The sequence below is a fragment of the Bison bison genome, unplaced genomic scaffold, assembly GCF_000754665.1.
Source record: "Bison bison bison isolate TAMUID 2011002044 unplaced genomic scaffold, Bison_UMD1.0 scf7180017864139, whole genome shotgun sequence".
Lineage (NCBI taxonomy): Eukaryota > Metazoa > Chordata > Mammalia > Artiodactyla > Bovidae > Bison > Bison bison.
The window spans coordinates 7,580,599-7,603,838 of NW_011494711.1; the positions used below are offsets into that span (position 1 = coordinate 7,580,599).

The window sequence follows — 23,240 nt, forward strand, 5'->3', positions numbered from 1 at the left end:
AATATGAGGGAGCCTGCAAGGATCAACAATAATGACCACAGTCTGAAAAAACTACAAGTAACTAAAATTTGTGTACCAGAAATCTAAGAATAAAAAAACAACAAGTTTTAAAATAAATACATTCTGTTTTTGGATAAGAAAACTTAAAATGAAAAACATTAAATGTTAGTTCTCTTAAAATGCAAGAATTAAATTTAATTCCAGATGAAAACACAGTTTTGCCTTTTAAGCATCTCTCTGTTTACGTATTTACAGATTATTTTTGGAGGGAACAGGGAAATGTACATGCTAATATCTGAAAACAGCAAAGGAAATAATGAAAAGAGAAACCATGAACAACCTGTCTTATTAAATATGAAATCTACTCTAAGTTTCCCTGGTGGCTCAGTGGTACACCATCCATCTGCCAACATAGGAGACTCAGGTTCAATCCTAAGAGTCCCTGGAGATGGAAAGGGCAACCCAATTCAGTATTTTATTTTTTTTTTAACTTACTTGTAATTGAAGGATGATTGCTTTACAGGATTGTGTTGGTGCCTGTCAACACTCCAGTATTCTTGCCTCGGAAAACCCATAGACAGAGGAGCCTAACAGACTACAGTCCAGGGGTCATCAGTCAGACATGAGTTGGGTGACTAAACAACAATAATCAGGAAAAGGTATAATAATGAATTAGAAACAGAGTGAAAAAGAAAACCCAGAAATAGATGTCAGAATATGTGAGAGTTTAATATATGACAAAGAAAGCTATTTCAATCAAGTGAGAAAAATAAAGGTTTGACACACAATTCAAACAACCAAAATATTAGTCATGGCGGTTTCCTCATGGAAAAAGAAACTTAAGGTAATTTACTTTCTTCTTTTTAACTTATGTCTGCTTCATTTTCCTCCCAGTGAGCCTGTATTATTTAAATCAGCAGGAAAAACAAGACGCTATCATCAGTCAAAACTAAAAAGACATAAAATTAAAAAATACCAAGTGGATATTTTATAACCATTCAACTTTTAAAGCTTTTAAAAAAGATATAAGATTAGTATATTTAAATACAGTTCACAATTAAACATCTTTCCCCCCAGATTTACCATACCTGCAATTAATTCACAGCTTTCTGAATTTTCTCAACTATATGAGAATGACAACTACCTCTCAGGACTACTGTTTTGATTAAATGAGATCGCACACATAAACTTCATACAGTTTTAAGGGGAAAAAAAACACCAGAAAATGCTTGGAGGCTAAAAAATACAGCTATTATCAATAACCATAAAATAGCCATCTTTAAGTGAGGCCTCGGGCTTACATTATTTTTCTAAACACCATGAAAATGTATGAGAAAAGAGCATTCAGAACATTAGCAAAAAGAACTAGAATATTACTATCTTAAAATTAAGTACTGAGGGGAAAAAAAATGCTGTACAGCAATGTCATTCTCTCTTTTCCTAAGGAAAATCAAGTAACTTTTGTCTTTCTGATTCTGTGTTAAGGAAGATACAAGCAAAGAAGTATTTTAAACAACTAAATATTAGGAAAAATCTACATCAAATTTACAGTAATCGACAAAAGTAGACAAGTTTTTGTTTACAAAGGAGTAATGTTCTAATGTAATGCTTAATTGAAAATTATCAATTACTGTTTACCTGTTTCCATTCTAATTGTAAGCCTAGCCATGGCGAAGGGATTGGGTAACTCAATAAAGCTATGAGCCATACCCTGCAGGGTTATCCAACACTGATAAGTCATAGTGAAGAGTTCTAACAAAACGAGGAACAGCAAATCACTCCAGTATTCTTGCCAGGAGAACCCCACGAATAGTATGAAAAGGTAAAATGATATGATACTGGAAGATGAGCCCCCTATGTCAGAAGGTGTCCAATATGCTACTGGAGAAGAGAAATAAATAGCTCTAGAAAGAATGAAGCAGCTGTGCCAAAGTGAAAAACAACCCTCAGTTGTGGATGTGTCTGGTGGTGAAAGTAAAGTCTGATGCTGTAAAAAAAAATAATACAGCATAGGAAACAGGAATGCTAGGTCCATGAATCAAGGTAAATTGGAAGTGGTCAAATAGGAGATGGCCAAGAGTGAACACCGACATCTTACGAATCAGTGAACTAAAACTGATGTCAATGGCTGAATTTAATTCAGATGACCACTGTATCTACTACTGTGGGCAAGAATCCCATAGAAGAAATGAAGTAGCCCTCACAGTCAACAAAAGAATCAAAATGCAGTATTTGGGTATAATCTTAATAACAACAGAATCAACTCCATTCATCTCCAAGGCAAATCATTCAACATCACAGCATGTCTATGTGCCAACCACTAATACTGAAGAAAGTGAAGATGACTGGTTAAAGAACAGCTTCTAGAAATACTGTAAAAAAAAAAGTCCTTTTCATCATAGGGGATTGGAATGAAAAAATAAAAAGTCAAGAGATACTCAGAATAACAGGCAAGTGTGGACTTGAAGTACAAAATGAAGCAGGGCAAAGGCTAACAAGAGTTTTGTCAAGAGAACACGCTAGTCATAGTAAATATTTCAACAACCCAGGAAATAACTATACACGAACATCACCAGATGGTTAATACCAAAACCAGAGTGATTATATTTTTTGTAGTCCAAGATGGAGAAGTTCTACACAGTCAGCAAAAACAAGACCTAGAGCTGACTATGGCTCCAATCACGAGCTCCTTATTGTAAAATTCAGGCTTAAATGGAAGAAAGTAGGGAAAACCACTAGGCCATTCAGATATGACCTAAATAAAATTCCTTATGATTTTACAGGGAAGTGACAAATAGTTAAACGCGTTAGATCTCACAGACAGAATGCCTAAAGAACTACGGACAGAGGTGTAACACTGTTTAGGAGGCAGTGATCAAAACCATAGCCATGAAAAATAAACGCAAGAAGGCAAAGTGGTTATCTGAGGAGGCTTTACAAATAGCTGAGGAAAGAAGAGAAGTAAAAGGCAAGGAAGAATGGTAAAGGTATACCAAACTGAGCACAGAGTTCCAGAGAACAGCAGAAAGGGATAAGAAGGCCTTCTTAGATGGGAACGATGAAGGACAGAAATGGTTAAGGACCTAGTTAAGGACCTAACAGAAGCAGAAGAGATTAAAAGGAGGCAACAACACACAAAACAACTATATATATATATAAAGGTCTTACTGACCCAGACAGATAACTATGATGATTTAAAAAATCTAGATGATCTAGGTGGTTACTCACCTAAAGCCGGATATCCTGGAGTGTGAAATCAAGTAGGCTTTAAGACGCATCACTACAACAAAGCTAGTGGAGGTGATAGAATTCCAACTGAGTTACTTAAAATCCAAACATTAACCGTGGCTCAGACAGTAAAGCGCCTGTCTACAATGTGGGAGACCCAGGTTTGATCCCTGGGTCAGGAAGATCCCCTGGAGAAGGAAATGGCAACCCACTCCAGTACTAATGCCTGGAAAATCCCATGGATGGAGGAGCCTGGTAGGCTACAGTCCATGGGGTCGCCAAGAGTCGGACACGACTGAGCGACTTCACTTCACTTCTTCACTTCAGCAGTGACCACAGTTCTGGAAAAGGTCAATTTTCATTCCAATCCCAAAGAAAGGCAATACCAAAGAATATTCAGACCAATGAACAACTGCACTCATTTCACACGCCTGCAAGGTAATGCTTAAACCCCTTCAAGCTAAGCATCAGCAGTACAGGAACCGAGAAACTCCAGATGTACAAGCTGGGTTAAAAAAAGGCAGAGGAACCAGAGATCAAATTGCCAAGGTTTGCCGGTCATGGAGAAAGCAAAGAAATTTTAGAAAAATATCTACTTCTGCTTCATGTGCTGCTCGTGCTAAGCTGCTTCAGTTGTATCCAACTCTTTGTGATCCCATGGACCATCAGGCTCCTCTGTCTGTGAGATTCTCCTGGCAAGCATACTGGAGTGGGTTGCCATTTCCTTCTCCAACTTCTGCTTCATTGATTTAGACTGTGGGGACCACAACAAACTGTGGAAAATTCTTAAAAGAGATGAGAATAGAGACCACCTTACCTGTCTCCTGAGAACCTGTATGTAGGTCAAGAAGCAACAGTTAGACATGGAACAATGGACTGGTTCCAAATTGGGAATGAGTACAACAAGGCTGTATATTGTCTCCCTGCTTATTTACCTTATATGCAGAGTACATCATGTGAAATGCCAGACTGTATGAATCTCAAGCTAGAATCAAGAATGCTGGGAGTAATACCAACAACCTCAGATACGCAGATGATTGCACTCGTAATGGCAGAATGTGAAGAGGAACTAAAGAGCCTCTTGATGAAAGTGAAAGAGGAGAGCGAAAAAGCTGGCTTAAAACTCAACATTCAAAAAACTAAGATCATGGCATCTGGTTCCATCACTACATGGCCAACAGAAAGGGAAAAAGTGGAAACAGTGACAGATTTTACTTTCTTTGGCTTCAAAATCACTGCAGATGGTGACTGCAGCCATGAAATTAAGACGCTTGGTTCCTTGGAAGGAAAGCTATGACAAACCTAGACAGTGTATTAAAAAGCAGACATCACTTTGCCAACAAAGGTCGGTAAGAGTCAAAGCTATGGTGTTTCCAGTAGTCATGTACAGATGTTAGACTTGGATCATTAAGAAGGCTGAGCCTGAAGAATTGATGCTTTCAAATTGTGGTGCTGAAGAAGAGTCTTGAGAATCCCTTAGACTGCAAGGAGTTCTCGCTAGTCACTTCTAAAGGAAATCAATCCTTAATATTCATGGGAAGAAGTGATGCTGAAGCTTAAGCTCCAATACTTTGTCTACCTGATGCGAACAGCCGACTGACTGGAAAGGACCCTGATGTTAGGAAAGATTGGGGACAAAAGGAGAAGGGAACAGCAGAGGATGAGATGGTCAGATAGTGTCACTGATTCAGTGGACATGAATTTGAGTAAACTCTGAGAGATAGTGGAGGACAGCGAACCCTGACGAACTGCAGTCCATGGGGTTGCAAAGAGCTGAACACAATTTAGTGACTAAACAACAATAATCTCTCATTAAGTCCCAGGAAAATTATTTTTTAAAATCAATCAAACAATTTTTCAAACTTTGCCAGAGAAAAGAAAAGGGTTCAACTGAGTAGATGATCTCACAGAATAAGGATCAGTCTTTCCTGGTGGTCCAGTGGTTAAGAATCTGCCTGCCAGTGCAGGGGACATAGCTTTGACCCCTGGTCAGGGAAAATTCCACACACCTTGGGGCAACTAAGCTGGTGCATCTCAACTACTGAGTCAGTACTATTCCACCCATGCTTTGTAACAAGAGAAGCTACCACAACAAGAAGCCCATGGACCACAACTAGAGAGTAGTCCTCACACGCTGCAAGCAGAAAAAGTACTTGCACAACAAAGATGACTCAGCACAGCCAAGAGTAAATAATAAATAACATTTAAAATACAAAGAAATAAGAATCAATGTAACAGGTAAACAATTATAATGAAATAAATATATTCCAAAGGTACTTACTGCGCCAGAAGTTGTACCTAAAAAAAAATTGGGGGAAGAGTATTACAATGTGATAAATCATGCTGTCCTTGAGTTAACAGTTTTAGAATATTTATTCATACTACTTTTTCTCCTCATACCATCACACTAAGTATCCTAAGACTGTTCCATATGACTTATGTGCTTGCTCTCTCTCCCACAAAAATAAAACATCTATAGTGCAAAGCACTTTCAGAATTAAGCTGGCACTTTGAACTTTCAATCTATGAATTCACTTGACAGCTGTTAGAGAAGCTAACAGCTTGCCTTTTGTTTCTCCTCTTCCTTTTATTATAGCTGTCCCATCTTGACTAATTTCTGTTTCTCTGCTATACTACTGATAGTAATGAATGTGTATAGTAATGAATATTTCAGACCTCTGATTCTATTCTTTAAAGTGCAAGCCACTCAGTTGTATCTGATTCTTTGCAACTCCATGGACTGTAGCCTGCCAGACTCCTCTGTCCATGGATTCTCCAGGCCAGAATACTGGATTGGGTAGCTGTTTCCTTCTCTAGGGTATCCTCCCAACCCAGGTATCTAACCCAGGTCTCCTGCATTGCAGGCAGATTCTTTACTGCCTGAGCCACCAGGGAAGCCCTCTATGCTTTAGGTTTATGACAATTTCAATTATCTAGGTTCCAAAACACATGCTGTATAATATAGTATCCTTTGGCTATCACATATCCCTATTTAAATTAAATTAAAATTTTAATGTTCAGTTCCTCCTGTGCACTAGCCACATTTCAATACTCAATAATTACATGTGGCTATATATGACACTACAGATTACAGAACAATTCCTTCCTTTCAGAAAGTTCTATTAGATGGTACTATCTTAAACTACTACCAAAGCCCTCTTAAGATATAAAAGGAAATCCGCATTAGTTACAAAGTTCATACAAATAATCTTTAACTTTACAAATAAGTAGCTTAAAATTGTATATAAAAAACAAACAATGACTGTAAAAAGAAAACAAAACTAAGTACATAGATACTAACAGCAATCAAAAGGAGCTAGTATGAAAATATCGGTAAGAGAGCCAGAGCATTTAAAAACTAAAAAGAAAATGTTAAGGTAATTTTTCAGGATTATTTAGGGTAATAGTAATCAGCTCGAGATACCTAAATAGACCTAGAATACTATTCTAAAGTATATCAGAATATAGTTATAGCTTAAATGATAAAATCCATGAAACATCTTAAAAACATCAACTATGGCCCATATAAACCCACATACTGCATTTTAACATGTTTCAACTGATCATGTTCAAAAGAAAAAATGTTTTGGCAGAATCATGGGACAAAGTATACCATCTAGAATACATGGAACATTACTTGTGTATAACTGAAGCATTATTATTATACATTAAAGTCATACTATTTATAACACTCAAAGGTAACCTGCTGGAAAAAAATATGCATTATCATAGGACTTACAAACTACACAGACCAAGCAGGTACCAAAAAAATGACTGAAGTAGTCCAGAAGGCTGAGAGTGCATGCTTGATATCTGAAGTATGTAGTCCCTATCCCATTCCACAAGGTTTGCTGAATACAAATATGGACTCAACCAGAATTTTTTTGGAGAAGGCAATGGCACTCCACTCCAGTACTCTTGCCTGGAGAATCACATGGACGGAGGAGCCTGGTAGGCTGCAGTCCATGGGGTCGCTAAGAGTCAGACATGGCTGAGCGACTTCATTTTCACTTTTTACTTTCATGCATTGGAGAAGGAAATGGCACCCCACTCCAGTGTTCTTGCCTGGAGAATCCCAGGGATGGGGGAGCCTGGTGGGCTTCTGTCTATGGGGTCACACAGAGTCGGACACGACTGAAGCAACTTAGCAGTAGCAGAATTTTTTACTCAAATTTGAGTATCTACTGTACTGAGGACCACTGTAAATATTAAAAGTACAGATCATCCAACTTTAAAATAAATTCAATCTTTGTGTTAAATGATAAATTCAACTTTATATAAGCCTGCAGATTTTAATGTTAGCAACTAATTAAAAAATTAAAAACATTGTATGGGCCAAAGTATATCCTGTAGACCAAATCTGGTCCCAGAACTCCATACCTAAAATTACGACAATTTCTTATGGATTTAATTATGAACGCTATACAAAAAAAAAAAAAGGGGAGCTGATTATAATGCCCAAGAGACATTGTTTTAGTCCTCATTCAAGGACAGTTGTGACTGTCTATATTAAGTCTAGTATATCACCATAAATGGTATACATACCTGCTGCTACATCCATATTATTTACTCCTGGCTATAAGAAGAAAAAGTGAAGTTAGTAACATTTACTTTGCACAAACTGTATTTTATACACAATCCTCATAAAGCATAGTCAATCAACCCCTTCTCTGTATTAATTCTCTAGTTACTGACTCAAAAATTTTGGTTAAGTTTTAGTGATCTTGGTTCCCTAAGCTTGCTATAAATTGTTAAAAACAAAACAGTAACCTGCAGCTACTGAAGCACTTTAAATGTTTTATTTATATGATCATCAATTATATAAAAGATCCACAATTCTAAGATCCAAAAAGCTGAAAACCTTTTAAGTTTGGCATCAAAACTCATTACAGTGGCCAAAGCTATCCTGAGTAATAGGAATTCTTTAGTCTTATTTATTCCACATCAGAATAAACATCGCTATGTTCTGATTTAGAAATATGTGTTAGAAATTAAAGGGCACTGGCCAAGACCCTGTGGGCAATTTATACATAATTATTACATACTATATGCAGTGTACTACAATATTAAAAACAAACTTTGAAATGTATCTGCCCCTAGGGGTTTTGGAGAAGTCACTGCAAATTTACTATCCCAGTGGAGTATGCCACATCTGTTCATTAAAACTAACCAATAAATAGGTCACACTAATTTTAATATCATAATGATTTCTATATTGCTATACTATCTAATACTGTCTAATAGGGTGATAAAATTATTCAAGAATTTTCTAAGTAATGTGCCATAGCTGAAGTCTCATGAATTGTGGATTTCAAATGAAATCTGATTTCTAAATTTAGGATCCAGTATTAAATCACATCACATCAACTTTTAATCAGCACTCAGTAAAGCATATGCCTACTGTTTAAGATTAGACTGCTACTAGAGCAATTAAATCGGAGAAGGCGATGGCACCCTACTCCAGTACTCTTGCCTGGAAAATCCCATGGACGGAGGAGCCTGATGGGCTGCCGTCTATGGGGTCACACAGAGTTGGACATGACTGAAGCGACTTAGCAGCAGCAGCAGAGCAATTAATTGCTTCTAGCTAACAAATCATGCTTTTCAGAATTCTAGACTTGCTTAATGTATTATAACTAAGGATGTATATCTATTATAAATATAGGAAAAATGTAAATGCCTGGAATCTAAAAACTTAGAGTCCTTTTAATTCCCATCTTATTGTACTCGGGAGGCGTTTAAATGACTAACATGAATGCCTACAAAATATATATGCTGTTTCAAAAAGAAATCAAAACATCACACAAAAAGTTATTTTGACAAGATTACCGGTAAGGCAGGCTGCATGGAAGCCTGAGACATATGAGACATCATCATTCCAGGCATTACTGAAGACATCATTCCAGGCATCTAGAACAAAAGTAAAAAACGATTACTATGTAAGACCCAAGCACCTAGTAAGATTTTAAGAATCTATCTGGTTATTAAAGCAACTGTATACAATTTAAGATTAAAACCCAATGAATACTATACTGTATGAATAGCATGCTTAGTAAGTGCTTGTTGAATGAATGAAGTTATTTTATTAACAATCTATTTATGTGTGTGTCATCATAATTAACAAGTACATATAAAAGTTTAGATTATGTGTTATTTGTAACCTAAAATTTAAGAATATTAATTTCCTTTTAACTCAAAATCAACGTTTTTCACCCTTCTTTGGAGCAAGGCAAAATTTTTTTTCAGTGTTTTGCACCTTTGTTTTTTAATATCTGTATTAAATAATTTTCATATTCATCTGGTCTTTTAAAAATCTCTAAGTGAAAGGTGCTTATAACTCACTGACTTTAAACAAATACATAAGTAATAGACTTTTCAAACTCAAATCTATAAAGAAAAACTTAAAGCACATATACACATGCATATCTGAAGAAAGAAAGTATTAGCTTGGTGGCTTAATCTCATCTACCAATGATTGTCATCCAAACCTATGAATGAATCTTCACTACTAACTATGAATAAAAATCACAAAAATTGACACAAATTTCCAAAGGATTTGTCACATATTTAGTACAATCTCACACCATAATTTTAATATGAACAAATGTAAGGAAAACATGAAGAGAGATAAAATTATATAAAACAATCACAGGTACTGGAACAAGGTAACCACTTATTCAGCAGTTTCAAATTAAATGAACAATCTAAAAAATAGGAAAAACGAAAAAGAAGAATATTGGTCAACAGGAACATATAAAGCCTACTGAAAGTAGAGGAGAATACTCAAACATTGATGTTTATTACTTGTGAAAGTCAGTCAACTAATGATGCAAAACCAGGCTAAGTATCATTAAAATGAAGTTGCATGGTATTTATGGATGAAAAAATTTAACAGAAAAGGCCTTTTTAGTCCTCAAAACATTCAATAAATTGTTTAAACATCACTAAACAAGAACTTGACAGAAAGCATGTGCCTAATGTTTTCTTTTTTTAAAGTACAGAATTTCAAAACAAATTATTGACGAGCCGCTACAACCCCATGACTAACAGAACTAGGTTTTTTCTCCTCATTCCTTCAACAGATACACCCTCACAATTAATTCTGCTTTAGGCTAACAGCAAAGCATGTTTGAATTCTTAAAGAACTAAGTAACAAATTATGAGGGGAAGCACAGAGGACAACAGAGAGAAATGGCCTGCTATTAAAATGGTCTGTATATAAAATCAAAAGCTAGTAACACATCCCCAAAGTAGGATTCTAAGCCAAACAGAGAAACTGAAGTTTAAAAACTTAAGAGAAAAATGAACCAAAGTCTTTTCTCATAAGAATTAAAGACACTGAAGGGAAAAGATAAATTGGGAATATGAGATTAACAGATGCACACTACCATATATAAAATGAACAGCAAGGACTTACTGTACTGTCCAGAGAACTATATTCAACATCTTGTAATAAACTATAATGAAAAAGAATTAAAAAAAAAAAATACATATATACATATAACCAAATCACTGCACTGTACGCCTGAAACTAATACAGTATCGTAAATCAACTAGACTTCAATTAAAAGAAAAATAAATTCCACATTAAGCAAATATCAAAATTGTAGCTACAAAGACTTTTGTGGCAACATGTAAAACGCTTACAACTCCATGTTAAGCGGAAAAAGTCATAATCAAAACAGTGTATAAACTAGGATTAAAATTTTCAAACACAGATGTACATACCATAAAATCTGGAATAAAATTTACCAGAAATGATAATACAGGTTATTTCTCATTCTACTTTTCAAACCTTCTGGAATGATGTCTTTAAAATTAAACAACCAAACTGAAAGAATTCTGTCCTAATTTTACTTCTTAAAAAAGGATTGAAGACATTTTAAAAGTGGGATAAAATCTCCATCATGCAATAGTGTATTTCCACATGACAGCAGTACAAACAAGTATACAAATAAATTTAATTGCAAACTGAAATACTCTACTTCATTAAGACACCGTGATCAAAGCCCATCTTAAAACAAAGCACAAAAGGGCTTACATATAACAAAAGTTTTACTAGAGACCAGGTCAATGAGATAGCAAACAATATCTGAAGAGAAATTTGACAGAGTTCTCTCAATTGTTCTTCTTCCCACACTTCAGATTTTAAAACATCTCAAAAATTTGCCTTTATAGATTAGTAGTCGTGCTACTGGTTACATGATGAAATTTAATGTCAAAAAGTTAAATTCTCCCTCTGAATCTCTGTACATTAACAAACACTGGTAAGATTCTTAAATTATGTACAACTGAGTATCAGGCAAGAACACTGGACTGGGTTGCCATTTCCTTCTCTAGGGAATCTTCCCCAACTCTGGCATCCAACTTGCATCTCTCTTGCATTGGCAGGTGGGTTCTTTATCACTAGAACCACCTGAGAAGCCCTCTACTGTGATGTTATTAACTTGAAACCAAGGGACAAAAATATAAATAAGCAAAGTACTGTTTCACATGAAAAACTATTACAATAATCTGATAAAATTAAGAGCTCCTCCAGAGACTTGCACATCATAGAAAAGCTTGTTTCTCGAAGTCTGAAAAATCTATTTTGTGGAACTGCTATGATTTCTACTTTGCATTAATTCTAAGATACACCTACTATGGAGATGCATGTGTCAACCTGACTGAAGCTGAATTCTTTTGGAGGATTTGTGTTGACTGACGCCATTCATTTGGCAGCATCATCAATCTGAGATCATTAAATTTTTCTAAGTTACTTATTTGTTTTAACACCACAATGGTAATGGGAATCTAGGCTGCAAGCTTATGACAGAACTGGCTTGTGGTTTAAATCCTCAGAAGTGACTTTTTGCCTTTCCCTTTGCCCAATTAGCAAAGTCGAGACATTTGAGTTGCTTTCCTGTTCCTTTTTACACAGCAGATTACCTCTTGCTTCACAGGCAGGGAACAGCCCTTTGGCATCCTAACTTTATCCATAGACTTCTCATTTAAGTTTGTTTTTTCTCACTCAAGGCATGTAATATTCTGTTGGCCAAAGAGTTTGGATTTTTCCAAAAATCCAAACAAACTCTGGCCAACACAATATAATGGAATTTCTCATCAATAATGAGATCTTAAGTTCAACGAAGACAGGATGTTCATTCAAAATGGTTAAGGGGAACAATTCTTGCACAGTTGCTGCAATAATGCCACAACAAATTCCATAAGCCAGATCCTCTTAAAGCTTCAAAGTGGTAGCTTACACTAAGCTTCCTGAGAAGCACACTATAAAATTACAAATGACCCTGTAGAGCTTCACAAATTTCTACTTAAGCTACTTTAGCAAATACACTAAGTGCTATAATTAAGAATTTTTAGTTGTTAGGAGACAAAGACAGAATGAGAAGGGTGAAAGGCATACGTGAGATATAAACTAAATTGCCTAAAATATTAAGCATCTAAATATAATGGACACTTTGGCACCTTAAAAAAAATAACTCATACACAACTTGATATGCTTTTTCAAAGTAGGCAATGATTTGTGTCATGTTTGTTTCTATTTTTTTAATGATAAAAGTTAAATCAAGAAAATCTCTTGAAAATTCTCAGAAGAATCATCCATTTGCAGAAAATTAAAAAATGAGTAAAAACTAGGAAGCACCACACAATCCACTCAGTCATTCTTAGTATCCTAGTTTAGAAAATTTCTCATGTTAGACAAAAACAAGCATGATTCATTGATCACTCTAGATACTTTAATTTTTAAAAAATTTCAGTAATAAAAGCAATCCTGTTAATGCTATAGCAAATTAGTTACACAAATGTAAATTAGCCCAATTTTATTATGATATGAAAACATAAGTGCACATCTTCATGTTGGCACCTCAGATTTTCTTTTCTTCATAATTATTTCCTGAAGTTTCTCCTGTTGGAAAGAAATCACACAACCTAACTTATTTTTTGTCTAAATATTAACTCTTGGATTTGGTTGACTTTTAAAAAACCACTCTTGCTCCCCTTGTAGCAGGAAACTGATTACTTAGATAGTTTGAGTCTCGCCTTTAATGTGCTAAAGTTAATTCTACAACACACTCTACAGAGCCTAGTAAGAATAGTATTTAAAGACAACTATTTCCTACACTACTAACTTCAGTTCAGTTCAGTCGCTCAGTCGTGCCCGACTCTTTTCGACCCCATCAATCGCAGCACGCCAGGCTTCCCTGTCCATCACCAACTCCCAGAGTTCACTCAAACTCACGTCCATCAAGTCAGTGATGCCATCCAGCCATCTCATCCTCTGTTGTCCCCTTCTCCTCCTGCCCCCAGTCCCTCCCAGCAGCAGAGTCTTTTCCAGTGAGTCAACTCTTCGCATGAGGTGGCCAAAGTACTGGAGCTTCAGCTTTAGCATCATTCCCTCCAAAAAACACCCAGGGCTGATCTCTTTACCACTAACTTACCTTACATACAAATACATGAATGCAAAATATTAAGTTTTGAATAAATGTGAAAACTACATCTTTGAATATAACTAAATGTTCATTCAATTGGAAATAAATAGAAATACCTGTTTAAAGCATATTCTTAACAACCCAAAATAAGTGGCTGCATTCTGGGACAATCATTTACTTCCTCTTCATCTACAGTTATACATAAACTCCAGACATCTGTCACTTTCTGATATAACATTTAAACAAAAAAATAGACAATAATTGCAAAACCGCTTCCACATGGAGTAAAATCTTCCATTCAATAAGTCAACTTCGAGTAGTCATTATTAGTTTGCTAAATTCTTTTAACCTGGAGACTTTAGAATCACTGAAGTAAAACACTATTCCTTCGAATTCTAAGGTGTAATGTAATGGCATAATCTCAAACAGCAATACAAGGAAGCAGCCTAGTACAGCTATTAAGTATACTCTGGAATCAGACTGCCAGAATTCCTACCCCAGTTGTATAGCCCTGGGCAACTTTCCTTAACCCTCGATTTCCTCACCCACAATATGAAGAAAAATAGTACTCATCTGATAGGATTGTTGTAGGAATTAAAGGGAATAATACATGAATACACACAGGCACTTAAAGCAGCACTCAATAAATGAAAGCTGTTTTATTACAACTGCTCTCCAACTCATAAAGTATCCCTCATGTTGCCCCTTCTTTATTCCCTAGCTATCTGTTAGATAGGAACTTCAGTTCTTTAAAGACATCTAGTAATACTGTAAAACCATCACTTTCAGTAGGAATCAAAACAAGTAACAAGAAGTCAATCCTAGATTAAGGATCACATTTAGTGCTGGCTCCTCAGTGTCACTTTACAAGTCACTCAGCTCTCTAATCCTTATTATTCCTCTCTAAAATTGGACATTCATCTAGCCAATCCACTTTTTAGTCTGGTTGGATCAAATTCAATAGGGCATATAAATCAATTATATACAAACATGGTGATAAAAATTATGATTTTAACACAGATTAGGTATCAGTTCTACTCACTGAAACCTTACAAAACTATACGAAAAAAGGGCAAGTAAGGATTTTAAAATATTTAGTCCACTGTCTCTGGTTAAACCCCAAACTTCTTATATGAAGGTACGGAAAATATACATGACACAAAAACTTAGAAAGGACCTGAATAAAAATGAACTTTTAGTTTTTTTTTTTTTTGAACTTTTAGTTTTTAAAAAGCTCTAAACATACTGGGGACACACACACAAATTGTGGTGTTTCATGTCACACACAATTAAAAGATTCTATAAAACTTACTCTAGAAAGTCAACTAAGCCTCTTTCTGGATTCAAGTCCTCTAGGACACAAGCAAAGAGGGACATAAGACTACTACTACTCCAAATGCTTTAAACTAGATTTAATATTGCATCTAGCTAAATCTTTATATTTGTTTACATGAAACTTAATTACACAGATATAGCAGAGACTCCAAACACTTGTAGTAGACAACTTTATGATTAGTCCTTACATCTGCAAAAGAAACAGTAACTGTCCGTTTTATTTAACAAAAATATGATAAAAAATATGCAATAATCTTAAAACTACTAAAAAATCATCTTTCTCAGAATTAACAACTTTCTTGATACCTGAGGACCAAATAAAGTATACCAAGCCCATGTTTTCAAACATAAACTTAATGCTCATTCGTTAATTAAAATTTAGAAAGTCTTAGCCCAAACAGATTTAGGAGCGAATTATGAAAATTGTTTTAAAAATAAATCTAAGATAACTGAGATGAAAATTTTGTTAAAAAAAAAAAAAATCCTAAGATAAAGCAAACTACATACATTTCAACTCAGTTCTCACTTGCTGGCATGTTTAGTCCTTGTGCAGTGGATTATTAAAAAAGAAGCTGATTTTCTTTCAAGCCCGACATGCAAAATATCACGTATTTAGTGATCACTAACTACAACGAACCTTTTTTAATAAGCAGAAGAAACATGATTACTTGACTAGGGAGAAAAAAGCAAATAAAAAAGTCATCTTCAATAAATATCCAGATATCTACAACTATCATGACAATCCAATCAGCAGTTGAAAGATGAGAAAACCCAGTTTGGCCAGGCATCTGAGTAATTCCTTAAGTTCCCTGAGTGCAGGGTACACATACAGCATTCGTCTTTGTCCTGATCCATAGTCAAGAAGAGGCTTAGTGTCTACTGGCTAAACTGACAATGGAAACATGAAGGTATGGATACAGGAAATAAGAATGCAAGACCAACGACAACTTTATGAGACATTGTATATCCACAGATTCCTACTTATAAACCTTTACAACTTAGGCCAATTATTTCTACAAAAACTCTAGTATACTAGTACATAGCTGTGTGTACATATATACGTGCCAAATCTGTACTATCTACTGATATACTACTTCATAATGACCAGAAGTAATGCCATCAAAATTTCTAATAAATCCAATTAAAACCCAACAAGTTAGCCTGCTGCAATCTGTTCTTTCCTTTTTCCTTGATTTTGGATCGTGCCTTGTAATGGTATGCAGGATCTCAGTTCCTCCACCAGGGGTGGAACCTGTACCCCTACCCCTGCAGTGAAAGCACGCACTAACTACACTGGACCACCAGGGAAGTCCTTTTATTCACTTTCCTTTTTGATCCCACCATTAATGAATACATTTGTTGCACTTTACAAGCTGTTACATTTATGTGTGTTACTACTTACTAATTTCAATGTTGCCCTGGGCTTCCTTGGGAGCTTAGAGGGTAAAGATTTCACCTGCAATGCAGGAGACCTGGGTTCAATCCCTGGGTTGGGAAGATACCCTGGAGAAGGGAATGGTAATCCACTCCAGGATTCTTGCCTGGAGAACTCCAAGGACAGAGCAGCCTGGCAGGCTACAGTCAGTCCATGGGGTCGCAGAGATTCAGGAACGACTGAGCGACTAACACACACACATACGTTTATGTGTGTTAATATGCCCTTTTCTCCTAAAAAGCAAACTAAATGGGTAAGTGTTCCCAACCTACCATTTCTCACAAAATGTTAAATTTCAGGCAATGTTAATTCTATGCAATGTGATAGACAAAGCAAAATAAACAGACAAAGGGGGCAGTAATGGAAACTGCAGAAGTGGGGGAGGGAAAGATGGCCAAATAAAACTGAACACACTAGGTAAAAAGTTTTAAAAGGCTTCAGCAAAACTTGACATCTTTAGAAAATACTGCACCCTGTGAATCTCAGAGGGGCAAAGGGGTACAGTTCATTCTTTCAAAATGACATAGTCTCCTTAACATCTCTCCAAGTAATCCTTAGAAATACTACTCTAGCTGAAGTTTTTGAATGAATTCAGACTTAAATAAGTTGCTATGTAAAAACAATGGAACTAAAACCTATCAAAATCTCACTGTATTCATAGGCCTAAAGTTATACCAACATGTTAGGTATGGGTCAATCTATTTTTTAAAATGTACTCACCTGGGTAATATAAATGCATAAAGAAAGTTACCCAGATTCAACAGTCTGTAAGTAGACAACCTAAAAAAAAAAATCTCTTTGTCACTGGCTAATGTCCAATTACACGGGAAGGACTTTGTGAACACCCCAAAATAACAATAACTTAAAAGCAACAACAAATCAACTTATAACGTTAGTCATAGTCAGATCAATCTAAGATACCAATATACTGGATTTTTCTGGAAGGCCTATATTTCAAATCATTTCTCCCTAGGGTATGGAAAAATATGTGGTAAAACTTAAAGAGATGATCACCAATGAAGTCATACAGACAGAAATACACTTGCCTGTAATTTAAAGTAAATGGAAGTAACTTCTTTAATTTTATTCACCAAACAAAAATTACTTATGTATTGCATCTTATTGATCTTTCATTTTTGTCAAATGAAAAATCAACAGTAAAGGCAGACTCTAAAAATAAGTGGTAACAATGTAAAGTCATAAGTAACTACTGAAAACAGTTACATGTAACTGACTAATCTACAGGCTTACATTGTAGGAAAGAGTATCTGTGTTTGTTTCATTCATTCAACAAGTAATTTACTGAGCACCCATGATGTGCCAAGAACTGTGCTCAGCACTATAGACTTCTTAAAAGTTCAGATCACAGCCTCTGCCCTCTAAGAGCTTACAATCTATTACTCATTGAAAAGACAAAGCAAGTAAAACCATAATAAAACAAGGTTAGAATAAGTGAAATAGTAAGAGTTATGGGAAGATTACATAGGATTTTATTTTGATAATCTGAAGGGGAAATGTATGCTGGGCAAATTTATTGCTGAGGACCTCTTGGAGAAGGCAGGACTTGAAATGGGAGAATTTAGGTAAATAAAGTAAAGTTCACAGTGGTAATGAGCTGGGGGCAGGAGAGCAAGAAAAACACAAGCTTAGTCGTGAAATAATATAATCAAAATACCATGAGAAGACCAGTCCAAATTCATATTAGGGAATGCAAAGGCATGCAGCTCAGAATCATGCTTTGAATTATACAACAGGAGATCACTGAAAGTTAAGTTGTGGAAAGTAGATGTTAAGCTATAGGCACAGGAAAACAATGAAAGTTCTAGGGCAAGAAAATAACTCACTGAAATCTAAAAAGTTTTTGAGGGGACAAGCTTGAAGCAAGAAAACTAGCTAAAAAGTTATAATGATATCCAAGGCATGATGCAGCTCAGATAACAACAGGAATAGAAATAAGGTCTATAAAAACCTGCCTTATTCAATACGAGAACAAGAAAACGAACTTAAAGAGGAATTATTCATTTATCAATTTAACGAACAAAAGCAAAAAGAAAAAATACGGAATAACTAGAATTAGGGAGGCATTACTAAAAGAATTTCTTATATATCAACCCATAAAATTTTATATATATCATCTATCCTTATCAAATGATCTAAATTGAATCATAGGCTGTTAGAGCTGAAAGGGACCTTAATTCTTTTACTCTCATCTTCTCATTAAAAGAAGAGAAAAATTAAGAATTAAAGAAAGGGGAAAAAAGATAGGGAAGACGACTCTCTTGGGCTTAAGTGAAGACAAAATCACCTGTATAAGGACAGTTTATGTTGTAGAAAAGACAACAGAAGACTAAGATGTGAAAATATTTTAAAGCAAAACATTATTTACAATACACATAGAGAAAGAAGACAGCTTCATACATATCTTAATACAATCTCTTACTGGAAATAACATTTATACAACTTGTAAGGTCCCTTCCAACTGTAAGATCCTATAATTCTATACAAGTAGAAGCAAAACTTTCCCATCTGAAGCTACTGTACAATGAGAAAGGTAAGTTTAACTTACAGGATAAACTTCAAAGAGTATTATTAAGCCCTATTTGATAATTTCCAAATGCTTATTACTACTAACAGATTAAGTCTGAATTCTAAAAAGGGCATTCTAGGTTATCTTCTGAATTAAAACAAATAAAAACATAACTACTCCTTTAATCAAAATCATTTGCTCTAATTTCAAAAAATACAAACTCTGACTAATGTAGACTGTTAAGTCTGCATATTATTTTACAAACAAGTTTTTAAAATTTCATGTCACGTTCAATAGCATTCCAAATACCACAATCATTTAGCAAGTAAGACTGCCACCAATTATAGTCCTCAGCTGGCCCCAGAATGAGATCTTAATGTGAACTAGACAATATACATGAAGGTTCCATAACCTTCAGTTGCAAAGTCTAAAGAATCTGTGAATTAACTTTTTAAAATTAGATGGCAGAACCCTACCAACTTTGTGTCACTGCAGCCAACTATATAGGCACCCTGCTTCTCATTATCTTCTGACCACTTACTGCTCACTAACACTTCTGAGGTTGGGTAGAAAGAAGACATGATGCTGAAAGAAAGATCAAGTTTGAGAATTATCAATTTATTTTAATGTAGCTTTTTATAGGGCTTTAAATTAGATTCCTGGATACATGGTTATATTATTCATACCCTCTCAGTCTGCTATAACACCTAAAAAAAGCATCTGTTTTACCAAGATTTGGGCTCCATATTTGTTAGATACTAAAAGGGAAAAAAGGGAATAATCTAATTTAAGGAGGGGGGGAAAGAGATTCTCTTGATTTCCTCAAAGCTGGACTCTTAAGTCATTCAATTATTATCTTAAAAGGAGCCAACAGAGACAGAGACTTTTACACAGCTAAATAGTCAGGGTAAGCTTAAAGGACATATCCTGGGCTAGGAAAAATGTAGAAAAAACCACAAGGTAAAAGTATCTGAATGAACGTGTACCAAGTAGCAAATAACCTTACTAGGAAGATGGTCACTATAAAGTAAAGAGAAAGGGCCGTAAAGCAAACTGTGACCAGCTTATGTCAATGAGATACATGAATACTTAAAAAATAAAATCATATCTGCATGTTACTTGAAATGACTAGCTGGTATCTTGGTTTTGGTAGTGCAATAGCACCAATACAGCAAGGGTAAGCAGGTCAATCCCTTGCAAAACTTACCTTGATTGGCCCAATGGAAACAGAAGGCCCCAGAAAAGAGAGAAGCATCTGGCAGTAGCAAATTGTTTTATTTTATCTTTCTGTGGAAAGAAACTAATTTTAAATAAGAACCAGAGCATTTAAAGAGTAAATATTTTTTTAAAGCTCATTATCTAGTTAGAGCAGCTCTACTAAGAAAACAAGAAGAGCTCCTTGCTGTTTAGAGATGGAATGAAACAGAAGAGGAATCAGAGTTGTTTCTCCATCACCTAGGGAGTTTTAAAACTTGTGTTTTAAAAGTAACAAATAGTTCTTTTATTTAAAGAACTCCTATAAGTAGAATCCTTTTGGGCCTGGTGCCTTTTATAACAAAATTAAGGGCTATATTCCAAATAAAAAAGAGGATAAAACCACTTGACATTAAGCCCTTCTACTCTTGAGTTAAAAAAATAAAAAGACACAGAATGAGCTCCTTTCTCCACTGCAATTTCACCAATTTAACTCAAACCATCAAGGTTTAAATGATTATCAAAGCAAATGATGCCCCCAACTGGCAGAAAGCTCATACCTAATTGACTGGCTTTCCAAATATTGTTAGCCTAAACAGTTGATGATTTATCCAGATACTAAATGGAAAGAACCCAGCCACCAAAGGATATGTGTATTACAGAACCTAACAGGGGGCATAAAATTATTTACGGTAACCAAACCTGTTACCTTTCTTCACTGTTTTTCTAGGAATTCAGTTTACTGAATTCATTGAGTCAGCATTAAAACCTTTTGGTCCAAATCACTCCCACAAAATGTCTGTTTACAATTTATGCTGGAGATGGAAGGGATAGCTAGCTCAAAACCAGGAGTGCAGAAGCCATAAGCATTTAAGAAAACAAAAAAACAAACTAGTGTAAGTGGAAAATAATCTACCTATTTGGCACCATCCTATGAAGAACCAAATCAGAGTACAATCTTCCCACATCCACCCCCACCACACACATCCACACACGACAGGAAGCTATTTCAGAAATAAAATCCATTCCAAGTCAAAGGCCTAAACAATTGCTGTTTTCAGAGTCTATGCATGTACAACGTCTACCGACATAAATTGTATTGACATAGCAAATTACTTCAGTTGACATTCTTGGGGGGAGTAAAGCCATTAAACTCAAAAGCTTAGCTATACATTGCTACTTTTAAATTAAAAATATAAAATAAAAACAACTCAGCTTTGTTACTGCAGAAAACAAACCTCTTATACAGAAGACTTTTCAATACAATCAAAATTTGATTAGTGTTGTGATTATTCAACATTTCACTTACTTAAAACATTATATAAAATGAAACAAACAGCTGCAAGTATTGACCCAGATTTTTAAATTCTTTGACATAAGAATACCACAGGCAAAAGTAAACAAATAAATACAAAACAAAACATTCTTACTTGTCCCATTGGTGGTCCTCCCATTGGGGGCATCATTTGTGGCATCATTCCATGAGGTACAGGAGGCATATTCGCTCTCTGACCCATAGGATGCATTCCCATTGGGGCATAATGCATGCCAGGATGCCCCATCTGAAAAAGAGGGACAATTTAAAAATTTGCCAAGTTTCAATAAATGCTTCTCAAAAATTTGATTCCTACAAATCAGTTTTGTGCATGACATAATATTTGGCTAATGTTCGACTCAATTACTTATACTTTCTTCTCTTAAATAAAAGAATTACACCAGTGTTTATAAGCTTGAACTTGACTAAATTTCAGAAAATGGAAAAATTAAAATCAGTACCGGACACCTAATTCAGTTTTTTTTAAGAGCATGCTGATTTAATCAATTGCCAGTTGGCTTGCTAAACTGGGAGGAAATGCATGTGAAGGCCAGCTTAACTGTTACGGTGAAAACCACAACTTTGTCCTACTTCACAGATATAAGATAGCCAACTATGTTTATTTTATAATGTCACATTATCAAGTTCATTTCTAAGCTGATTTTAAGCTTTACAACGCTGAAAATTTACCCAATTAACTGAGATGAGGGCTGGTCTTATAAAAGACAGCGTCGGTACCCGGGGACGTTTCACTCCTAACAAATATATTATTTCCTAATAGAATCTCTAACACAGCTAAAATAACTTATGCAAAAAAATATCCCCCCCCCCCCCAAAGACTAAGCTCTGTTATTTACGAACACTAAACGTAAACAACTAATTTAGGCACCTTAATGCGCTTTTTATAAGACAACTCCTTTCTTTACGTGTGTCCATTGTTCCAGGTCGTAAAACCAGGTAGTTATCTGCTGACAATTCTCCCAGCGATCCCCCCGCTGCGAACACCACTACTATTAGTTAAGATTCTGGCAGACTCTGTTAACAAAGTCTACGGAAAAAGTCTCCGTCTCCGCCTCCCCCTCCCTGCTTAACCCAGCCTACCTCTCCAAAACGCTCACCCCGCCCAGGGCCCAGCACCTCCACCGCGCATCTGCCTAGGCCGAACCTACTGAAAACTTCCAGGGTCCCACTTCCTTTCCTTTGTGCATCCCCGCTCTCCATTTCTCTCCCTCGGAACAAATCCCAGCATCTCGAGCTCTTCCTTCGTCCACTCTGATCTTCTTCTCCTTTTGGAGAATGCTTCCTGTCTCTCTGATTCCGTTTTTCATTGTGCCGCTTTCCCCCTGCCCCACCGCTCCCTTACCGAGGGCCGTCTCCTCAGGAAGCCGTCAGCAGAGACCCAAGAGCTGGAGCAGAGGCTTGAGCCGGACAATCTCCGCTCCCCGTCCCCGAGACCCCGCGAGGGAGGATGGTTCTCCATTTCACTCACCATGAGGCCTCCACGCTCGGCTCCCGTCCCCGGCCTCATCGTCGGGCTCAGACTGCTCCGCCGGCGGCCACTGCCGCTACACATACCAACAAGAAGCGATCTGAGTGGCTGGCGCCCACTGGGGCCAAAGGTTAAAGGCTGCCCTGCGCTATGGGGCGGGATCAGCGGGGCCAGTAGGCTGACAGGCTTCCCTGCTGTCCAATCAGACTGCGTTTCCGACTCTCAGCTCTTCGGCGATTCGCCCCCAGCCTCAGCCTAACTCAGCGTCGACAGTATGGAGTTGGGGG

At 36.2% G+C, this 23,240-nt stretch overlaps 1 protein-coding gene across 7 annotated transcripts in view; it reads right to left on the bottom strand.

Moving 5' to 3' along the window:
* The window catches only part of PRPF40A (PRP40 pre-mRNA processing factor 40 homolog A (S. cerevisiae)), a 59,527-nt gene that overhangs the window by 35,898 nt on the left and 389 nt on the right, over positions 1-23,240 (bottom strand). For 3 of the 7 annotated variants that reach the window (XM_010840011.1, XM_010840012.1, XM_010840008.1), the window contains exons 1-5: positions 22,828-22,947; positions 21,580-21,711; positions 9,058-9,138; positions 7,774-7,804; positions 5,510-5,526 (exon numbers count right to left, since the gene is read on the bottom strand). In XM_010840011.1, the coding sequence (XP_010838313.1) occupies positions 5,510-5,526; positions 7,774-7,804; positions 9,058-9,138; positions 21,580-21,711; positions 22,828-22,944 (378 nt within the window). In that variant the 5' untranslated portion in view covers positions 22,945-22,947. Of the gene's footprint in view, positions 1-5,509; positions 5,527-7,773; positions 7,805-9,057; positions 9,139-21,579; positions 21,712-22,827; positions 23,123-23,240 lie in introns of those variants that run through there. The other 4 variants (XM_010840007.1, XM_010840010.1, XM_010840013.1 and 1 more) reach the window with 4 other exon arrangements.